The following is a 20,138-nucleotide window of genomic DNA, read 5'->3' on the forward strand; positions in this document are numbered from 1 at the left end:
GAGACAGAGAGACAGAGAGACAGAGAGACAGAGAGACGAGAGACAGAGAGACAGAGAGACAGAGAGAGAGAGAGAGAGAGAGAGAGAGAGAAGAGAGAGAGAGGAGGAGAGAGAGAGAGAGAGAGAGAGAGAGAGAGAGGAGAGAGAGAGAGAGAGAGAGAGAGAGAGAGAGAGAGAGGAGAGAGAGAGAGAGAGAGGAGAGAGAGAGAGAGAGAGAGAGAGAGAGAGAGAGAGAGAGAGAGAGAGAGAGAGAGAGAGAGAGAGGAGAGAGAGAGAGAGAGAGAGAGAGAGAGGGAGAGAGAGAGAGGGAGAGAGAGAGAGGGAGGGAGAGAGGGAGAGGGAGGGAGGGAGGGAGGAAGAGAGAGGGACGCGGCCTGGTCGGCCGCCGGCGCCACGCAGGACTCACCAGGACTGACTTGCACACGGACGCCACGGCCTGGCAGGCGGGCGCCTGTGGAAAGTCCAGCGGCAGGTTCGGCAGGCCCAGGATCCCCAGCAGCGGAGCCAGGCCGTTCTGCGAGACGAACTCTCGACAGTGGTCGTCCGTCGAGTTGTTACTCAGAATTGCATCCACGAATTTCATCTGCAACGGAGGTTATACGCGTTAAGATGGTCCTCACATATAATCTTTCTTTTCAAAATACACGCATGAAAAAACATTAGCGCAACATGCTACTTAATTTGGATCAGCGTCTCGTCACATGGTGCCGTGGGCATAACTGCAAGGACAAGTGCACTGCGACTGAGGTCAGGCACTGAGTACTCTCACACACATTACGTAAATATCACGTCAGATGTTAATCTTCATCGCGCACGCTTGCCTTCCTGCAACAACATAACCATACAACAGCTACAGCGTGGGTAATTGTTATAAGATCCACCAAACACACGCCTCGATAGCAAGGCCCCAAAGCTCTTAAGCGTCCTCGCCGGCAGCCTACCCAGCTTTCACAGTATGCTGAGATTAATGGTCTCCTGTCAGGTCTTGTCCATCCGAAAAAGAGCACCTTCGCTCCTCTTTTCGGCTTTTACACTCATCTGCACGTGATAACCTGCTACCGGACATAACTGACGAATTTAACACGTATGGCGGGTCACACATCATACACACATGGCTACCGATAGCCTAGCCATGACGTGCGTGAAATCCCATTTGAAATTAAATTTGATTAATCTCTGCAGTTTCGGACCTGTCAATTGGCTTCACTTTCAAACGTTTAAATGTTTACAGACTTAACAGCCTTCAACGCGCGAATGTTACTTGTTGCACTAAAAACCTTCTGCGTTCTTATTCTCCCATCCGGGACTCTGAAACAAAACTGTAACGCTCGCCGGCATCACTAACACTGAACACCATGCACGCCGCCCACCGCGACGTAAGCTGCTCTGCATCCGTGGCGGAGCGCCGGAAGGCGCCAAACATCCCCGCCCATCACCGCGTCTGAGGCAGGACCGCTGACCCGAAATCCTCCCGCGCCAGCAACATCCCTGGAACGGAACACCCAGCCGGCGGCGACCACTCGCTCGCCACCGCGCGCCCACTCACCACATTGTGCACGTAATCGATGAGCGGCACGTGCTGCTTCTCGACATCGGAGGCGGCGGCGGCCGAGCTGGCGGCTGGCTCGTCCTTGTCGGGCGGGCGGGTCGCGCTCTCATCAGCGCCGTCGCCAGGCAGGTCCTCCTCCTCGTCCTCCTCGTCCGACGAGCCGCCCTCCTGGCTCATCGAGCGCACCGACGCGCCCACTGCCGGCTCGGGCTTGCCGGCCGCGCGGCTGCACAGGTACTGCGGGTCGCGGCCCATCTCGCACAGCTTCTCCAGCACGCGGATGATGGAGGCGGTGGCGGCCACGCGCAGGCTCGGCTGGTGCCGCATCAGCTCGTCCATGGCGTTGCCGAGCTTGGTGGCAGTGTCGCTGAGCGGCTCCGAGCCGCGCCGCCGCCGCATGGCCGGCAGATACTCCGGCGAGAGCAGCACACGGAACAGCCGCTCGAACGGCTGCGCCGCCACAAACGCCTCCAGGCCGCGCGCGTTCAGACACAGAGCGCTGAACACGTTGGGCAGGGAGCTCAGCACCTCGCGCGTGGCCGGCACCTCCTTGACGATGAGCGCGTGCAGCACCACGTCCGTCAGCCCGTTATCCTGCAGCGAGCTGAGCAGCGACGGCTCCTGGAAGGCGTACACGGTGACCACGTCGATGGCCAGCAGGAACAGCGAGGCGCCGTAGTACTCGGCGTTGCTGATGATGTGCTTCAGCGTGTTGGGCAGACTGCCCTCCATCAGGTGGCGGATGCTCTCGCTGAACGAGGGGTCCTGGATGGCCTTCTTGAGGAAGTTCAGCTGCGACTTGAGCAGCGCGCTACGCTGCGGCAGGCAGGTCACCTCCGGCCCGGCTGCCGCTGCCTCGACCGGCGCCGACGCGGCTGCCGAGGTAGAACCGGCCACTGGCGCCGCCGCCGCCGCCGCCGCGGGCTCCACGTCCATCCGCTCGGGGCTGGTGGCTGGCGGCGCGGCGCCGGTGGCGGCGGGGACGGAAGCGGCGGCGGCAGTCTCGGCGGGCCGCTCTACCGCCGCTGCCACTGGGATCTGGTAGGGCTGCTCCTTGCGGCAGATATCCACCTCGGCCTGCAGACACAGGATACGGTCAGGCGATGGTGACGGCTCCCAGGACTTGCCGCCAGGTCACTCGCCGCCACAATGCGGACGCTGACCCCGCACTTAGGGCTATCGAATCCAAACGACATCAAGAAGGTACTTGAGCTGCAGCTGCAAGCAATCGAATCCCTTTAGAAGGGTACATTTTGCAAAGTACTAAAGAAAGCCCGTCAAAAGCATTCATAGCACAGCAAATAGCTAGTCGCAGCATTCAGAAGTGTTGAGCAGCATACGGCCACGTGCACCACATTAACGTACGGGAAACAAAACACCACGTCGGCGAATGCTACGTCTGATGCAGATGACGTAAATAAATGACACGCAAACCGGTTTCAGGCAGGACAGAAGGAGCGTGAGAGGGGTTCTTGAAAGAACTGAGAATTCTCTCGAGCTGGGTGAGAGCCTGACAAGCGATAATGTTCACTCGCGTCACTGGCGAAGGTGTCGTAGCCCCCCCCCCCCCCCCCCCCCCGCTGATTCAGGGTCAAACTAAGCTAAGTGTGGAGCTCCTTTTATCTTACGAGCCTTCCAATGACTGATTGGTTCCCTCAGATTATCCAGCGACTTCCAAATTGGGTTAACCGTAATGCTTGGGAACGCAGGTGATGGAGGTAGGAACGTAAAGCGTGTTCCGCATCAAACTTTGTAAAAAAATATTATCGGATGAGATAAGGTTCAAACAGGCCATCATGCGTCACCATCCATATTCGACCTTGAAAGTACCGCCGTATCCAACGTGTCATGCGCGGCGTCGTCATGCGGCAAGTCTTCGTTCATATATTGGTACCAACTACCAATTATTGTCAACAAAGCCCACAAAAAACCGATATGATCGAGGATGACTTTGCGGGCACCCGGAGATGATGTAGGATGACTCCAAACACTCGCCAACTATGTCAGACGACTTTGCAAGCACCCGCAGATGATGTGGGATGACCTCGCAAGCACCCGCAGATGGTATGGGATGACTTTGCACCACGAGACAATGTCATGACCGTGACCTGACATCACATTGTACAGAAATGAGCAACATATAATTTTGTACAGCCGCTTTCGTCGCTTTCGGTGGTCTCCAATCCTGTTGCTTGCGGCGGTGCCCGTCCTCGCCTGTCGAAGATTATGCCTCCGGCATTGTACACAACGCTGCCCCAATAAGACCAAAAAAGACAAGCATGCCTTATACCAGAACCATCCGACTGGCTTTGTATCGGCCCGACTCGTGAGCCGGCCGTCTCACTCACCTCCAGCCGGTCCACGAACTTCTGCAGGCCGCTGTGCGTTTGGAACGAGGTCATGTCCAGGTTGGTGATGAGGTCGATCACCCGCACCGCGCGGGTCACGAACTGCAACAGGGTGTGCGCAGCAGCGGCGCGTCAGACGGGGCGCATCGACGCCGCAGGAGGGCGGCACCGTGTCGTCACCCCCCCCCCCCCCTCCCTCCCGGTCTGGAGTGGGACGGTCCGACCCGGCGCATTGGGGGAGGATGGCGATAGCGTCTGGCCGCGGTGATTCAGCGAGAGCCAGCGACCGTGGCGCCGACGGTGCAACACCCTCTCAGTATCCCTGCGTGATTATCATACGTGAGTCACGACAGTGGCGGCATGGGGTGGTCGTCCCGTACGGCAGATAGATCCCCGCTCCGCGCCAGATATCTGCCCGACGTGACGCAGGCGTATTGCCGTAAGCGAGTCTGAGTTGGTGCAGGCCTTAACTGGGTAAATATGAGTCCGAGTAAGTACTGTGCTTCTCTGATTCAACAATGTCTCTCTCATCAATCTCTCAACACAGAAAAACCCTCGAGTTTGCATTCCAAGTGGCGAGCTTGTCTAGACAATAACACATCGGCAACAATGTGTTGTTCACGGTGCCGAAAGCTGTTACCACAACAAGTTTCTCACCAGCAATGAACCATTGAGCGATGCGATTCGATCCCAAACTATGCTCCGTTCCGGCACCTGACGACGTGACATGACAGTCATCTAACGACATCTGATCGTGACGTCACAACACCGCGGAAAACGCCGTGAGTTGGCCCCCCACACATCATTCTATGAGGTCGTGCGTTTCAGCAATAGACTGTCAGTCCCATAAGATCCAGGTTTCGTATAGTTTCGTGTTTCGTCATTGTCACGCTCCGGACTGGGCTGCCAGACGAATGTCTTTTTACGCGCGTCGGGCGCACCGAATGCGTTACACGTTTTGACAGCTATCGCAGCTGCTCACAGGACATGGTTTGTTCTCGCATCTTCCGCCTGGCTACGTTGGTCATTCTTTTAAAGAGGAGCCCAAGGAATTGCGATTGCACGTGTGAATGCCTAGCATGCAACTCATTTTTTCACGTAACTTGATGATTCTTCGATACCTACCGCAAACCAAGGCCCTATAACAACTGACAAAATCTGAGAAAACTGAGAAAATAAAAAAGCGGCAAACTGAAAAAATATCGAACAATGTGCCATGTTTCCAGCGATTGTACGAAACACATCAGCGCTGGAGATGCCCAATCCAACGCTAAAAGTCCTGTACAATGCTCAATGGTGGGCGATGTGCTCATGAACACTTTCTTAATTCATGAACGCTCCATCACAAACTGTCAAACTTGGGCGGCGCATGGTCATCCAGGCTCTGTTGTCTACCAGCCCAACTAAATATACTAACACGCCGGCATTACGCTGTTTACACCGAGACACGCCAAACCGGGTTTGTGTCCGAGCGGCGGCGAGCGTTGGCCCCACATGGCGCCCACTGGCGTCCTTTGGCCGACCATTCAATAAAAACACAGGACCGGCCGCGGACGGGGCGGGGCGCAACTGTGGCCGCCGCTCAGGTATACTGATGTCACACGGCAATGACTCATGCTCCAGCCATCGCCAACCGGTCAGGTTGGTGGGCTTGCGCCCCGGCTGGAGGATCTAAGGACCGTGTATTCCGCGGTTCGTTTGAAAATATGAAATGTACCGCGCACATAAATTACACATCCGAATGTTAAGCATTCCGCAATTTCCAACACGCGCTTCACGTAGAAATCTGTGGAAGGCCGTTTTTGTAAATTTCGTTCTGATAGGACAGTAGTAAGAGCCTGATTCCTCGGGCAGAAACCAGGAAATGGAGACATAAATGGGGATATATTTCGGTAACATGCCTTTATCGAAACAATAGCAGAAGTGAATTACAGTGAATTATATAACTCCCTATAACTACAGTGAATTATAGTGAACAATAGCAGAAGGAATGCACTTCGCTATTGTTTCGAACAAGGCATGTTGCTGAAATGCCAACCTATGACCTTCATTCTCCTGGTTTCTCTCGGAGAAATAAGGAGATTACTACTGTCTTATCTATGTGATAATGTTCCACCCAAATGCACTTAGGAACGTACTTAAATTTCGTTTGGTGGTAATTTCTCACGCATGCCACCGAACAAGCGTTGTGCAAAGGCATACTAATTTCAATGTCTCGTTTCTTATCATTCAACAGCGGAGCTATGATGTTGCATTGTGAGCTACCTAAAAAAGGGCGTGTCTCTGTAGCGAGCGCAGTCGGGCTTCAGCCTCGCTCACGCTACGGATTTTCTTGGGAAGGTCCTAACTGAAACTGCACCGCCCCGCATCTTTGGCTGCGAAAGCCTGCCGGCCTAGAATTCACCACGCGCTGTTGAATCGCAGTCGGCAGCCGGGGTATTGTGCGATTTGCAGCCTTGTAGGGACCTCTGTTTTCTTGCTGCCATCATGATAGCCACCGATGCTGTCTCACCCTTGCAGGCATTCTGTCTTCCCTTTCCGTGGACTTAAATGGAGTAGCCCATCTTTGGGACATATTTACAAAATACACACTAAGGTGAAAACTCAGGACCATTTACGTCTAACAATAGCAATGGGTAGTGCCAATGGAGCACCACCATGACATAATGAAAAGGAAAATTTTAATGATTTGTGCGCCCAAATTACGCCGTCAACGTTTTGTTACAGAGCTACACTTATTTTTTAGAGTAGCCAGAGTGTACCCCAATGTGTACGCCGACCGAATCCGAGACATCTGCAGTTGCCACGGCCGTCGTCAGCTGTTACGAACCAGAGGTACAACTTTTGAGCTGTTTGAACCTGCGCACTGCGGGCTTGCGGACTTCAAGTGAAAGTTCCTCATGTCGGTCATGTCCAGTGGTTGACCGGTAAAACACCCGTCATTTATAGCGAAACGCGGTTCTTGTCGAGACACACAAATACCAGCGGTGTATCACTATAACTCAATTGCCTTCCATCATTGGAACATTCGATGCTGCATTACAACAAAACGTTTCCACGGTTACATTTAGCCTGATTATGAGCACAGCAAGACCAATAAGGCGCAGTGTTCGCGTGACGTTTCTATGCCGTCATACATGTCTCTGGGGCTATGCAATTTCGCCAGTCCTGGTCGTAACGTCCCTCCAGTTAAGACGCCACTGGCACTGACGCAGGACCACGCAGGACCGTTAATACACGCCCGGGTGACCAATCAAATACTGCACACTAGGGTGGGGTGAGGGTTAATTTGTCCCCTCCCCCCCCCCCCCCCCACACACTAGGATACCAACAACTAAGAGAGCTAGAAATGACAAATTCACAGAGTGGGTTGGACTGATGTGAACTCACCTGGTATCAAAATTTTGAGGCTTCTAGGTCACGATCTTCAGGTTAAATAAGGCCAAATGAGGTCAAATTTAAAGGTAAGTGAACAAAGTGCCTGCAGGCCTCTTTATGCAATCTCCTTGAGCCCAGATATCTGTTCTCAACAAAAGGTCACTGGTGTTCATTTTGGGACAGTGACCTTGTTTGAACCTTAGATCATGGTGACTAAAAACATAAAATTGTTTTGGTTGTTTAACTCGAATAAGCGCCATGAACCAATAGGCAGTATGTTCCGAAAAAAACAAAAAGTTGATCCGGGTCAAGTTATGTTGGTGACTTACTGACCTTTAAGAAAACCATGAAAATGTCCGTTGCGGCCTATGTGATCAACAAATTCCCAACGAGCATCAGAAACTATCACATAGAGTAAGCTCTCCAGACCATAAACAAGTTGCTTTTGGCTTCGGTCCAACCCTCATACCTGACCCAAGGTCAACAGCCTTTGCCGCATTCCCAAATCAATTGTCTAGTTGCCTAAAAAACTATCTCAAAAGCATGGCTTTGTCCACCACTCCATGTTGTTTCATCAGATTGAACGATTCTATGAAAACTGACCTCGCAGACAGCCACGGCTTCACTTTGACCCGCCACATGTCAACGGCCTTACAATGTACATCCTATTTTTATACAAAAGGATCCCCTTTTCAATTGCCTACATCTATGCACAGTTTGGCGCGGCGTGGCGTACGACGGGAGTCCATACAACGGCCCGACAATGGCCGGACAGCAGACCAGGCAGTCGACAGCGGCTGCTTACCGTGACATGGTCGGGCACCTTGCCGGCCCACGACACGACGGCCAGCAGGCTCTGCATCATGCCGCACTGCACGAGCGCCTCGCCACCCGACTCATAGCTGGCCAGGTGGTACAGGAACGAGAAGAGCGCCGTCGTCAGCACCGACTGCCGGCCGGCGGTGAACGGGTCAGGGTGGCGCGCGCCAGCCGGCAGGCCACACCGCACACGGCGCACGGCGTACGGGGCGACGCTATCAACATTGCACCAGACACACTTCACAATGGGACGACCCCGCACCCGATACACGTCACACTGGGACGAGACACGTCGCACTGGGACAACACCGCACCCGATACACGTCGCACTGGGACAACACCGCACCCGATACACGTCACACTGGGACAACACCGCATCCGATACACGTCACACTGGGACAACACCGCACCCGATACACGTCAACTGGGACAACACCGCACACGATACACGTCACAATGGGACAACACCGCACCCGATACACGTCTCACTGGGACAACACCGCACACGATACACGTCGCACTGGGACAACACCGCACACGATACACGTCACACTGGGACAACACCGCACCCGATACACGTCACACTGGGACAACACCGCATCCGATACACGTCGCACTGGGACAACATCGCACCACGATACACGTCACACTGGGACAACACCGCACCCGATACACGTCACACTGGGACAACACCGCACACGATACACGTCACACTGGGACAACACCGCACCCGATACACGTCGCACTGGGACAACACCGCACACGATACACGTCACACTGGGACAACACCGCACACGATACACGTCACACTGGGACAACACCGCACACGATACACGTCGCACTGGGACAACACCGCACACGATACACGCCACACTGGAACAACACCGCACCCGATACACGTCACACTGGGACAACACCGCACACGATACACGCCACACTGCTTGCCTAGCAGCTATCCTCCTACATCGATTCCACACTACGTTGTCAGCTGTCGCCAGCAAACAGCAAAACAACATCGTAAAAATATTTTTCACGCCTCTGGAGATAATCTTGCCACTCGGTGAACTGAAATGCCTGGAAATATCTTGTCACAAGGCATGCGCGACGAACCAATTGCCAAATAGGCCAGGTTCACGGACACGGTTGCCGACCCTCAGCAGAAGGCTTTTCGGAGTTGGCGCCACTCCCCCGGTGACGCATGCAGCGCCTTCACCAGCACACCTCCTGCCCCACTCGACACGTCAATCTGGCATAGCACAAACACTTCCGCACCACGTCGGGAGCGATCGGATGGCCGTCGAAACAGCGGCGCTGAGGGAGCACCGCCACCACGGCTCCGTTGGCGAGCTGTACACGCGCCGCCCCCCGGCCGACACCGGCACACTACTCACGCTGCTGAGCGGGTGGTCGACGCCGGTGGTCAGGTAGTTGATGCACATGCGCACCATCTGCGGTAGGAAGCCGTGGAACGTGTTTGCCCCGGTGATCTCAATGATGGTGTTGAGTCTGAAACGCAGGCGGTATGGGGTCAGCGAAAAATCACGTACGTGGCAGCTGGCGGCGCCAGACAACGGCTCTCGAGGAGGCACTGGCGTCGGAAGCTACAGAAGCTAACGGCAGCCATTTCCCTCTACACAAAACAAATTAACCAACCCAAACAAACTATTTGGATATATGTTGATCTTGATGGAGAACTTGCCCTGGTTTGCTTGTCATTGACGAGCTAGGATTTAGCCAGCGACCAAATACCGCTACGCTGATGCCGCCTGCTCCAAATGTCCCCGACAAACCCATCCAGGGTGAGGGCGCGACTGTTACGAATCGGAAGGCCGGCACCACCGCGGACCATCAGCAGCCTGCCAAGCCCTTACTTGGGCAGGCTGGGGTTCCGTTCCAGATGGATAATGGAGGTGAGCGTGCGCAGCGCCGCCGCCTTGATCTCCACCAGGTTCTCCTCCGTCATCTCCAGCATTTCCACCAACTCCTCCAGCAGGCCGGCGTACAAAAGCGTGTGCACGTTGTCCTGCAGCGGCAACAGCGGCGTAAGAGCGCGGCAAGGACTCTGTGCACCAGACGGCGCCTATAGTGCCCCCGCAGCAGTGCCCCAACATCGACGTTGCTCCCAGTGCTGTCGGTCACCGCTGGCCACTAGGATAGAGCTTAAGGAACGTCCTCACAGGTTACGGCACCATGCATCTGTAGAGAGCAACAGTGCAAACACCACCTTCCTGTGTGAGGACGAGGGCGAAATTGAAATATAATTACTATTCTCCCCACCACAGATACATGCAGATGGCGCACAGGCCGATCGAGCACGGACATACGTTCGCAACAGGATAGCATACGCCGTCGGCGGTCAATGTCACTCGGCCTACAGGTGTGCCGCGTCAGAGCATCGATCATACGGACAGCAAAGGCCTGCGGCGGACACACTATCGACCAAGCCAACTGAAGCACTAATCCCCCCCCCCCCCCCCCCCGAACCCCGCCACCTCGCCGGACAGGCGCCGCCGCGCCCTCATCACACATTGGCCACGTGGGTGAGCCATCACATGCCAGACCGACACCGGCACCGGCGCCCACCCGTCGCCGTCAACTGGCCCGTCACCTGGAAGGCCTGGTGCACCCACCTGGAAGGCGTGCGAGTACACTAGGATGGAGAGCGCCTGCAGCCGGGCTTGCACGCAGCACAGCCGCGCCGGGTAGTCGGAGAAGAGCTTGGCCAGTCGCAGGTACGTGAACACCATCACCTGTAATTGTGGCGTCAGGCACAGGATGGCAGCGAGTCAGACAGCGTCCAAAGCAGACACCTACGGGCCGGCGGCCGAGCCCAACAAGATGATCACAGAAACTACCCATACGTCTGGTACCACGCAACGCGGCAGCCACGGATCAAGCTGCTACTAGTCATCAACGGGCCTGCAACCCCAACCGCAGACATGGCACACGCGGTACCCTTTACGGAAGCATGGAGCGATGGAGAAGCAGGACAGCTGCACACACCTGCGGCAGCGGCACGACAGCGGCGTGGGTCACCAGACCGTACGGACCCGCCTGCCCTGCCCTGCCCTGCGCTGCGCTGCGCTGCGCTGCCCTGTCCTGCCCTGCCCTGTCCTGTCCTGTCCTGTCCTGTCCTGTCCTGCCCTGCCCTGCCCTGCCCTGCCCTGCCCTGCCCTGCCCTGCTCTGCCCTGACCCGCCCTGCCCTGTCCGGCTCGTCTCGGCTCAGCTCCCGCCTCTGCCACTTGTCTCATCACGCACCTGTTTGTTCTCGGGCACCTTGTGCGTGGCCAGCAGGCGCTCCATGAGCTGCGCGGCCGTCTGGTCGCGGTGCTGGTCCACGTCCGGGTAGTGGATGACCTGGAGCGCGGCGCCCTGGCCCGCCTCGCCCTCCTCCAGGTAGTATTCGAAGTGCAGCGTCGTCGCGCTGGGCGAAAGACTCTGCGGAGACGCATACGTGCCGCCCGCTTTAGCAGACGTTCACGGCCCGCGAGTGACCGCCGGGCGACAGCCGAGCACGCCACATGACAACAACAGCGACAGCAAAACAAGCCTTCTACCTGGTGGTGGCACGTACTGGAGCAGTCAGCGTGCCTTTTCAGTACAGCGCCGGCGGCTGCGACGATTCCCATTTATTGTGCCCGTGCACATCGCGTTGCCGCGCCAGGCTATCGCGGTAATGACAAAAACAACAGCCCAGACGAGTCCCGAATCGATATTACTTCCGCCACTCCTTCGCGGAATACAACTGGTAAAGCCCATCCACGGGGAACGTTCAAGACACCGGCCGCGAACACCATGTAGTGCTGTACCATTGGAACTCTGGCTCATGCAAATGACCAAACAGCCTGGTAGCTGCAATAAAAATAGTGCCGATAAGCACGTAAGGTGATCAAATCCGAAATCCGAAAATTATTGCATGCATGCTTGAGCAATGTGAGGTGGGGAAGAACTGATACCTACACAATAAATTTCGCGCTTTTTAAAGGGGGTGTTCCACATTTGTATGGAGCTTTGCATTCAGCGCAGCCCTGTCCAAAGACCCAAAGCCCTCTAGTTTCTGAATGACGCGCCAGAAAAGATGCGCAGACTTTTCCGTGTAGACTACTTACAAGGTCACCCCGGCATCCATGACGCCATAATAACGCAATTTAAATTATGTCATTCCACTGGCCATGCAGCGATAAAGGCCAATAAAAATATAACTGTATGTTGCCCACGTATAGCGTTCGCGAGCACGACTTCCAGATATGACGGCCGTCAATGGCCTTCAATCAGTGTCGTGCAAGGTATGATGACGCTATTAACTAATGTATTCGGGAGCATATCAACTGAATAGAGGAATGGTGTTGTTTAAAGCAGTCTTTTCCACTTAATAGTACGATAGTTATAAGTGAACTTATGTCATCATATCTGATGCTTTGCTTCAGTGTCTTCAAATGTAAAACATTCCCATCAAATACGAAAAACGACGGCAACACACTACCACCTGAATTTTGACAAACCGTGATCTGCCGTCTGAAGGCAAACAGGCCTTAGCGCCACCAGGAAACTTGTTTTGAATCATTCTTATGTTTCAGGCACTAAAAGCAGGCTTATGCGCCGCTAAAAATATTTTGAATGCAAATTGTTCCAAATGTTGGCGAGCATGCAATGAAATAAATCACGTCATCTCTGAAAAAACGGCATTTATGCTTCTTACCTACGGGCGGCGGATAATGATCCATCCTATATTACCTGCACTCGTCATAGCCCGAACTATCCAACTTCGCGGCAATGGGTCATCATTTCCCTGGTCCCGAGTTCTCACCAAAGCGGCTACAGCGTCATGCGACGCTTTGTCATACCACAGAAAAGCAAAACGTGACGGACATTACGTGTCTTCCCATGGGACATAACTACAGCTCCGTCATACCCGCGTTTACCACGACAAATGTGCCATCACTACCGGGCCACTTCTGAGGCTTTCGACGTACCGATACGGGGATGTCTCTGCAGCAGTCGGCCAGGCCAAATCCGTTTTCCCGTCCGCCCCAGCTCTGCAAACCCAGTGACAGCAATGATCAGGTGCTGCGGGGCGAGGCGGACTGCACAGGCAGTCTTCCCTCAGCGAAGATCCCCCAGTCAGGCGGCAAATACCACACAACCCGACGCAGCCAACCCCAGCGTAGCGACCCACGACAGTCGCCAGCGAAGTCAAACGCGGTACGCCAGAGTGGCAGCCCCAATGCAACGACCAACAACCGCTATGAGATGAGTCAGATGTGGCATGCCAAGAATGGCAGCACAGGCATAAGCCCTTTGTCTTTTGACACAGCAGCGCCGCCGCGCGAAGGGTGCCCGACCTCGGCCAGGTGTGTGAGGCGGACGATCAGCGCCCCGCGCCGCTCCGAACCCAGGCGCGTGATGAAGTTACTTCTCTTGCTGAACATGTAGATGAGGTTGAGGACATGGAGGACCACCTGCCAGTCAGACATGACATCAAGGCATGACAATGACATTTGGGAAGGTGTTGATGTACATACAACCACATGGCGCCCATTACTTGTCACATTTCATTCAATCCAGCATCTGCAGTGACACTGTGCTACCACCATCACTTTCATGTTCAAGTGCAGCAACACAAGAAGTCTAAATTAAAGGTGAGTAAGCTCTTCTGCAACAAGACTCATGACTATCATACTTCACGCCACATCTCAAAGGCTCCAATTAGCACTGTATGAATGATGAAACACCACCTGTGATCTCAATCCTTTTTGTTCCGGGCACACAATTGCATTCAATTTTCACAGGACAGGAGCTCAATTTAACACTCTGAAATGTTAGTTGGTCCAAAGATGTGTTTACTCAGCAAAAATACAAGCCTTCCTTTCATTCACATCTCTGCAATAATGGTGGATTTCTTACAGTCATATCCAAAGCTAGCCTTGATTTAGTGTCCACCACGCAGTACCACATCCAAGACGGCATGGGTCAAATAATGACAACAGTAGGCTATAAATTGTATCTTGTGCATTACCAGTAACGTTCAAGCCCTCACCTGCATATCAGATGCCTCCAGCAGCTGTATCAGGTGTTCCACGGAGTTGTACAGATGACGTGAAAATGAATGCTCAATGAGTAGTGCCGTGAAGTGAAGCGTTTGTAGGAGGAGCTCCCGTTTCTGAAAAAAACAGACATGGTAAAAGGGCAGGAAACCACCACAACCCCCATCAGCCCTGACGATTGGTGAAAATGGATGATATCGCTTGATGTTCGAGACTTCTAGGGTTCCGACAGTTCACCACCGATCGCGTTGTACCCGCCACAGCGGGCGGGACAGCTGACGGCTACTCACAGGGCTGTAGGTGGGCAGGTCGCAGGCCAGCATCCAGCCGTCTGGCTGGACCCGCGCCGCCGCCTCCTCCAGCACGCCATCCAGCACGTCTAACAGGTCGATCCAGTGGAACAACTCGCACTTGCCCAGGTTCCATGTCTCGAACTTCTTCAGCTCCTTCAGCAGCTCTGTCTCATCACAGTTCTTCAGCTGTTCTATCACTGCCTTGCAGTCAGGTGGCTGGGGAAGCAGCCACATGTGAGTCGCCACATGGCACAACTAGGCAGCTGATATTTATGATGCATAAAAGGTTGAGGCATACAAAATCACACCACTTCTTGTACCAGCATCTACGATCTAGGCAATCAATGGTATGGGTTTCAATGTGACAATTGACTGCCGATAACAAAAGTTTGGTTACTCCTGACAACTGATATAAAAGCCCTACAAGTCCAGCACAAGTGGTACCGAGCCTAACTCATCAGGAAATTTCGTGGCTTGCGCGGACTAGGTCGCCCGGCTCGGCCCGGGCTAGCCAGACCAGTCACTCTTTTGAGTTGTAGTGGCAACATTTTTTGTATGTGGTAGCATAATATTTGCATGAAATTAAATTCAAGTCATTTGATCATGTGCATTTCTACAATGTTAAAGTGTCAACAATATGCCTTCACATCTCCATTCTAATAACATGGGAAGCATCATATCAAAACCATTTCAAGCCTTTCTTAGATCCACATGGGAAGCATATCATTTTCAATACAAAAAGGGGCTGACAAGCACTGATCAAAAACATGTGGAGATCCCAGAGATCATGCTCACAACTGGGCAAAATTTACCGCTACTACCACCGACGAGGAAACGGACAACTGTACCAAAAATACTGGTGTTCGGACAATGAGGTGTTCACACTAACATGCACCACCATGTGTAGAAATCCACACTTCTATTCTTGGGCATTTTAATGACTGATGTCAAACCTTAGCAGTCAGAGCAGGCTGAGATGCAACACCACAGAACGGCATGCGGGGACCGCCTAAGAGCCAGGATTTGGGTAGCACAAATTTATATTTACATCCTGCACACCCTACTGGATAAATTTTGGAATGCTGTGATGTAGGCCAACACACCAGCTACGAATCATGAAGCTATTTGAACATCATCAGACTCATAGGTACATCACTAACAGACTGGGTGCCAACCAATATCCCCCTTTCTGAAATTGGCATAAAGGACAACATGCTCTGGCTTGCACTGGGATCAGTCACCCTAAAGCAGTTCTACAGGCTCATAGGCCGGCTACTGTCACAAATAAACACTGACATCAATATGTTTACCCCAATGCTTTCATCACAATTACTAAAACCATGAGCTATTTAAACCATCCACTTCATCAACTGAAATTGCCAGGCCTAAATGTGCTTATGGCCAGCCAATATTGCAGCAGTGCCATTATCTACTACATTGTAAATCTGCAATCATCAGCGCAGCTCTGCCTGCTAAACTCAGTGCAGGAGTATATTGGAATACACAAATCAGTCCTGCCTGTAAGGCCTCCCATACATGACAGGCTCCATTCACTCATGCACTGACATGAGTTCCACAGTGATAACACAGTCATACCTGTCATCACCTTATCCCCCTCCTCCCACACACAAAAACCTTGCTGGTAAAGTCTAAAAGATGTTCAACAAAGGTATATATGGGTTATGATCTCTAAGATAAAAATGGGACAAACTTACCACCTGCGAGCTGCTCTTGCGCAGCTTCGATCTGTCAATCTTCATGGTTTCCTCTTTTGTCTACGCCATATTTCTGGAAAGGACACACACTCAACTTAACACATGCTGGCACTACACAACCTTGCAATGATGGTTGTCTTTGAACCTCCAACTTTCAAGTTGAACAGAACAAGGCAGAACTAACAGCAAAGGAAACATGTTAAGTTCAATGTATCTTAATGATGCACTGAGACATAATGACCAATATATACAAAATTAAATTCATGTCAGATACTATTGCATTAACAGCTCACATATAAGCCAGTGAGGGTATAATGCATGTATTTCAACAGCTAAAACATCCAAAGGCAAGGTAACATCAGTATGGGAAGGAAGTTAAACACAAGAAAACAATAAGCTCACTAAGACCATCAAAACAAGGCAACAACCAACATTCAAACCAAGATCTGACTAATGTCAATGTGAAAGAAAAATCTCACAATTTGTGCATATCAGTCATCTAAAGCCAAAGCAGACTGGAGGAAGTGCCTGCAAAAGAGAAGTGGTGAGAGGAAAGTAACATGCCAGCAACAGAGAAGCGCTGAATGGAAAGCAGCATGCCAGCAACAGAGAAATGCTGAAAGGAAAGCAGACTGCCAGCAAAAGAGATGTGGTGAAAGGAAAGCAACATGCCTCTAACACAGAAGTATTGAAAGGAAAGTAGCATGTCAGCAACATAGAAGTGGCAAAAGGAAAGCAACACATTAGCAGCATGACATCATAATGGGGCACATACACAGGTCTGACAATCATGCCAAATTATGACATTTTCTGCCTTTACTGAAATTGAAGCATCTGAATACATATAACGCAGAAACCAGATATTTCTTAGATTAGATTGGTGGGCATCATAGTTTTACTTTTACCTACATTTAGGCAGAGTAAGAGTCAACTCTGGAATCAACTAAACCTATTCTGGTTCCAGGTGAAATTGATCTATTTTAAACTGTGTTACATCAGGCACTAAGAAGCAACATTACCCATACCATTACTTCTCATTGCTGTAGCTGAAATGACTAATTACACACTACAGTCACCAGCTACTAAAACAACATAACAAGAACTCATATAGAACATGAGTATTACATGTACATTACCACCCAAGCTATACTAATACATCAATGTCATAAGCAGTGCACCTAACAACCATTTTGGATATTATTCTAGCTGTTGGTATTATTACCCACGGGCATCATATTTAGAATCCTAGTGCCAGACTGAAAGATAATGGAGAATGAAATAACATGAACGACTGTTTTAATCAACACGACCAGCATATAAACACATTGCAGAACAGTAAAAGGCCCAATGTGCAAAAAAGAGTGCAATGGTGTTCAGTTCATACCAAATGAATACAAAAAGATAAATGGCTTAGATGAGCCTTGGCCAAACTAACATAACATAGACCAGAATTTAGCATTAGGGGCAGGAAATTTCATACAAAATGAATCACCAAACTTATTTTTGAGGATGCCACATAATCAAAGTCTACATATACAGCCTAGCTCTGCTTGAAATCATCACACATGCATTCAGATCTGTACTGAAATTGCGCACCTGAGCAGATCCTCACCACAAATTCCAAGTGAGGTATACAACAATTACAAAAAGTTTCATTCCAAACATAATATATGGTAAAGTGGCTTTTCTGAAGATGTCAACAAGGTTGACAACACATGAATAACTTGAAATAATCTAATGGAGTGAGCAAGGGTTGCTCAATGTGGTCAGGATATACAAAAAGTCCACACAAATGAATTGTGGTCAATCTGTTAGACATGTGATGCTACAATAGTTGGCACCACTAACCACCAGAAGACATGTATGTTGTTAATCAGTTTTGCAGCTAAGACAGCCAATAACTGTTACACAGCAAGCCAAATGTTGGCACATAGTTCTCCAGGGGAAACAAATCCTCCACGACATACAGCCCCGCGGATATAGCCCTATTGACCCTAAGCGCGAACCGAAAACAAAATGTGGCGCACCTGCAAATGGCTCTTTGTCCTCCTTGTGGATGAAATCACGAATGCTGCACAAAATTTACAGCAGTCCAAACAGTTGATCAGTAAAAAAGATGTCTTTTAACGGCGCGTACTTCAATGGTTTGAATAAAACCCACCTAAATCATAACACGACTGCCCCAATCCGAAAGTCATCACCCACTTACAACAACAGATTCGGTCCACACCGCACATATTTCGTAGTTCGCATTTGTCTCGATGTTTCGGTGTGGCAGATGGCAGTGATGACGATTAGCGCATTCAGGGAAATGCGTCAGCAGAACCTTTTGCAGTTTTAGCCAATAAAATAACCGATGCAAAAATATAAACCAATCATGATAACAGACACTCGAGGGTATCCTGCTGAGAAGAGTTTAACGAACAGAAGAACTTAACCCAGATTGTGCTGAACTATACTGTACTAGTATAACCTTTCAATGATTTGGTATCAAATCACATCCGTGCACACGGTCATGGAGAACGTTTCTTGAATATCCGTGCGGCAGAATAACGTTAACGGAGCTTCTAAAGCTTGCCCGTGTCTTAGCCTTTCTATGTGAATGAAATATGTCGCATTTTATAGAAATGCCACATAGCTGCCTTTTGCCCACGGCATGCATGGCACTTAACCTGTCCTTAAAAGCTTCAACTTTGGATGATACTCAATGCTCACATTTATTGAGCATGCTGAAAGCGTCTATATGCTAAAAGCGTGGATCGTGACCACGCTATGGTAAGCCGTACGTGCGTTAATTTATTGCATTGTCGAAAGTACATTGGGCATGAATTGCAGGAACAGCATGTTAGATGTAGTAAGCATTCCCGAATGGCATTCGACATCAGCATTATCGCTGTATAAATAAACGATGGGCAGGCGCGTTGTAACACGCTTGAAATAATTATCTGGTAGCAGCTAGAAGATTATCCTAGGCCATATTCCAGAACAGCTGATATACCGTAAGTCACGTGACATTGTAAACAGTCAAGATGGCTGAGCATGTGTTTTCCTGTAATTATGACATTAGGAATGGGTCTAAACGGGGGACAATGAGTCGGAGCATGTCAAAATCAATTGACAAGGAAGATATCTACAGTTTAAAAGACGAGGTAAGTGTGCTGGTGCTAACTTGTAAGTCGGGTGCGGTGTGCGTTGATTTCGTCACTAGGATTTTTTTGTGTGAAGTCTTATGCAGGTTGCAAATAATTTCGATGGGTGATTACAACTGCTCATGTAAATCTTAAAATGACGCGCTATTCGTATGCGGGTCTTGGAGCATATATGGACATGGTCAGGCTCAATACCTACTATGCCAATTTGGAATCAAGTGTGCCATCAATGAATAATAGTGAGGTAAATATATTTATGACAGTAATACAGTCTGAGAATAGAATTATTTCTTTAGTATTGAATGCTGATTGCAGGAAAAGGATGTTTACAACTGGGAATGATTGGCCACCATAAGGTGTGATGGTCATGTTTCTCAGAAATATGGGATGGGCAACATTAATATCTTTTTAATAATTTGTGCCACCTGGGGAATCAAACAAATATGTTGAAGTAAACATTTGTCCCTTTCTTGATAAGACTGCATTGTACATGAATCACCTTTGAAACACAAAACACCATCAATGATCATAAAACAGGGACATCTTATCCATTGGCTGCAATCTTACCTTAGGAATGTGATACATATTACACAGATTTGTATACAATGCTGATGGCATATTAATTATTCACTAAGGCCATCTTGACAGATCAAGGCCAGCTTTTGCCTCTTATGGTGGAGCTTCTGCATGCTGATTGTTGATTGATCTACATAACATAAATATGGCATATTCATATGATAGTATGATGCTTTAAGCTGGTCAGCATAAGTACTGCATGCAGCCAATTTTATAACTTATGTAACCCTCCCCTACCCTAGTTTTTACCATTAATGGTAGGCATA

The 20,138-nt window shown here is 50.7% G+C and overlaps 2 protein-coding genes and 1 non-coding gene across 3 annotated transcripts in view; 1 reads left to right on the forward strand and 2 right to left on the reverse strand.

Annotated features, from left to right (window-relative positions):
* HUWE1 (HECT, UBA and WWE domain containing E3 ubiquitin protein ligase 1) overlaps positions 1-18,350 on the reverse strand; it is a 52,385-nt gene extending 34,035 nt beyond the window's left edge. Inside the window, exons 1-14 of the mRNA XM_037235124.1 lie at positions 18,175-18,350; positions 16,148-16,220; positions 14,430-14,648; positions 14,133-14,255; positions 13,438-13,554; positions 13,069-13,131; positions 11,354-11,533; positions 10,725-10,844; positions 9,966-10,117; positions 9,486-9,600; positions 8,081-8,224; positions 3,898-3,999; positions 1,547-2,626; positions 407-583 (exon numbers count right to left, since the gene is read on the reverse strand). Coding sequence (XP_037091019.1) covers positions 407-583; positions 1,547-2,626; positions 3,898-3,999; positions 8,081-8,224; positions 9,486-9,600; positions 9,966-10,117; positions 10,725-10,844; positions 11,354-11,533; positions 13,069-13,131; positions 13,438-13,554; positions 14,133-14,255; positions 14,430-14,648; positions 16,148-16,192 — 2,637 coding nt within the window. The 5' untranslated portion in view covers positions 16,193-16,220; positions 18,175-18,350. The remainder of the gene's footprint in view (positions 1-406; positions 584-1,546; positions 2,627-3,897; positions 4,000-8,080; positions 8,225-9,485; positions 9,601-9,965; positions 10,118-10,724; positions 10,845-11,353; positions 11,534-13,068; positions 13,132-13,437; positions 13,555-14,132; positions 14,256-14,429; positions 14,649-16,147; positions 16,221-18,174) is intronic.
* LOC119113291 (small nucleolar RNA SNORA53) lies at positions 5,360-5,582 on the reverse strand. The gene has a single exon (XR_005095882.1). It is a non-coding gene; the product is annotated as a small nucleolar RNA SNORA53 (small nucleolar RNA).
* An 810-nt stretch (positions 18,351-19,160) lies between the features above and the next one.
* Raf (serine/threonine kinase raf oncogene) overlaps positions 19,161-20,138 on the forward strand; it is a 31,724-nt gene continuing 30,746 nt past the window's right edge. Inside the window, exon 1 of the mRNA XM_037235125.1 lies at positions 19,161-19,296. Within this exon, the coding sequence (XP_037091020.1) occupies positions 19,177-19,296 (120 nt within the window). The 5' untranslated portion in view covers positions 19,161-19,176. The remainder of the gene's footprint in view (positions 19,297-20,138) is intronic.

The sequence above is a fragment of the Pollicipes pollicipes genome, unplaced genomic scaffold (genome assembly GCF_011947565.3).
Source record: "Pollicipes pollicipes isolate AB1234 unplaced genomic scaffold, Ppol_2.1 Scaffold_7261;HRSCAF=8764_pilon_pilon_pilon, whole genome shotgun sequence".
NCBI classification, from domain to species: domain Eukaryota; kingdom Metazoa; phylum Arthropoda; class Thecostraca; order Pollicipedomorpha; family Pollicipedidae; genus Pollicipes; species Pollicipes pollicipes.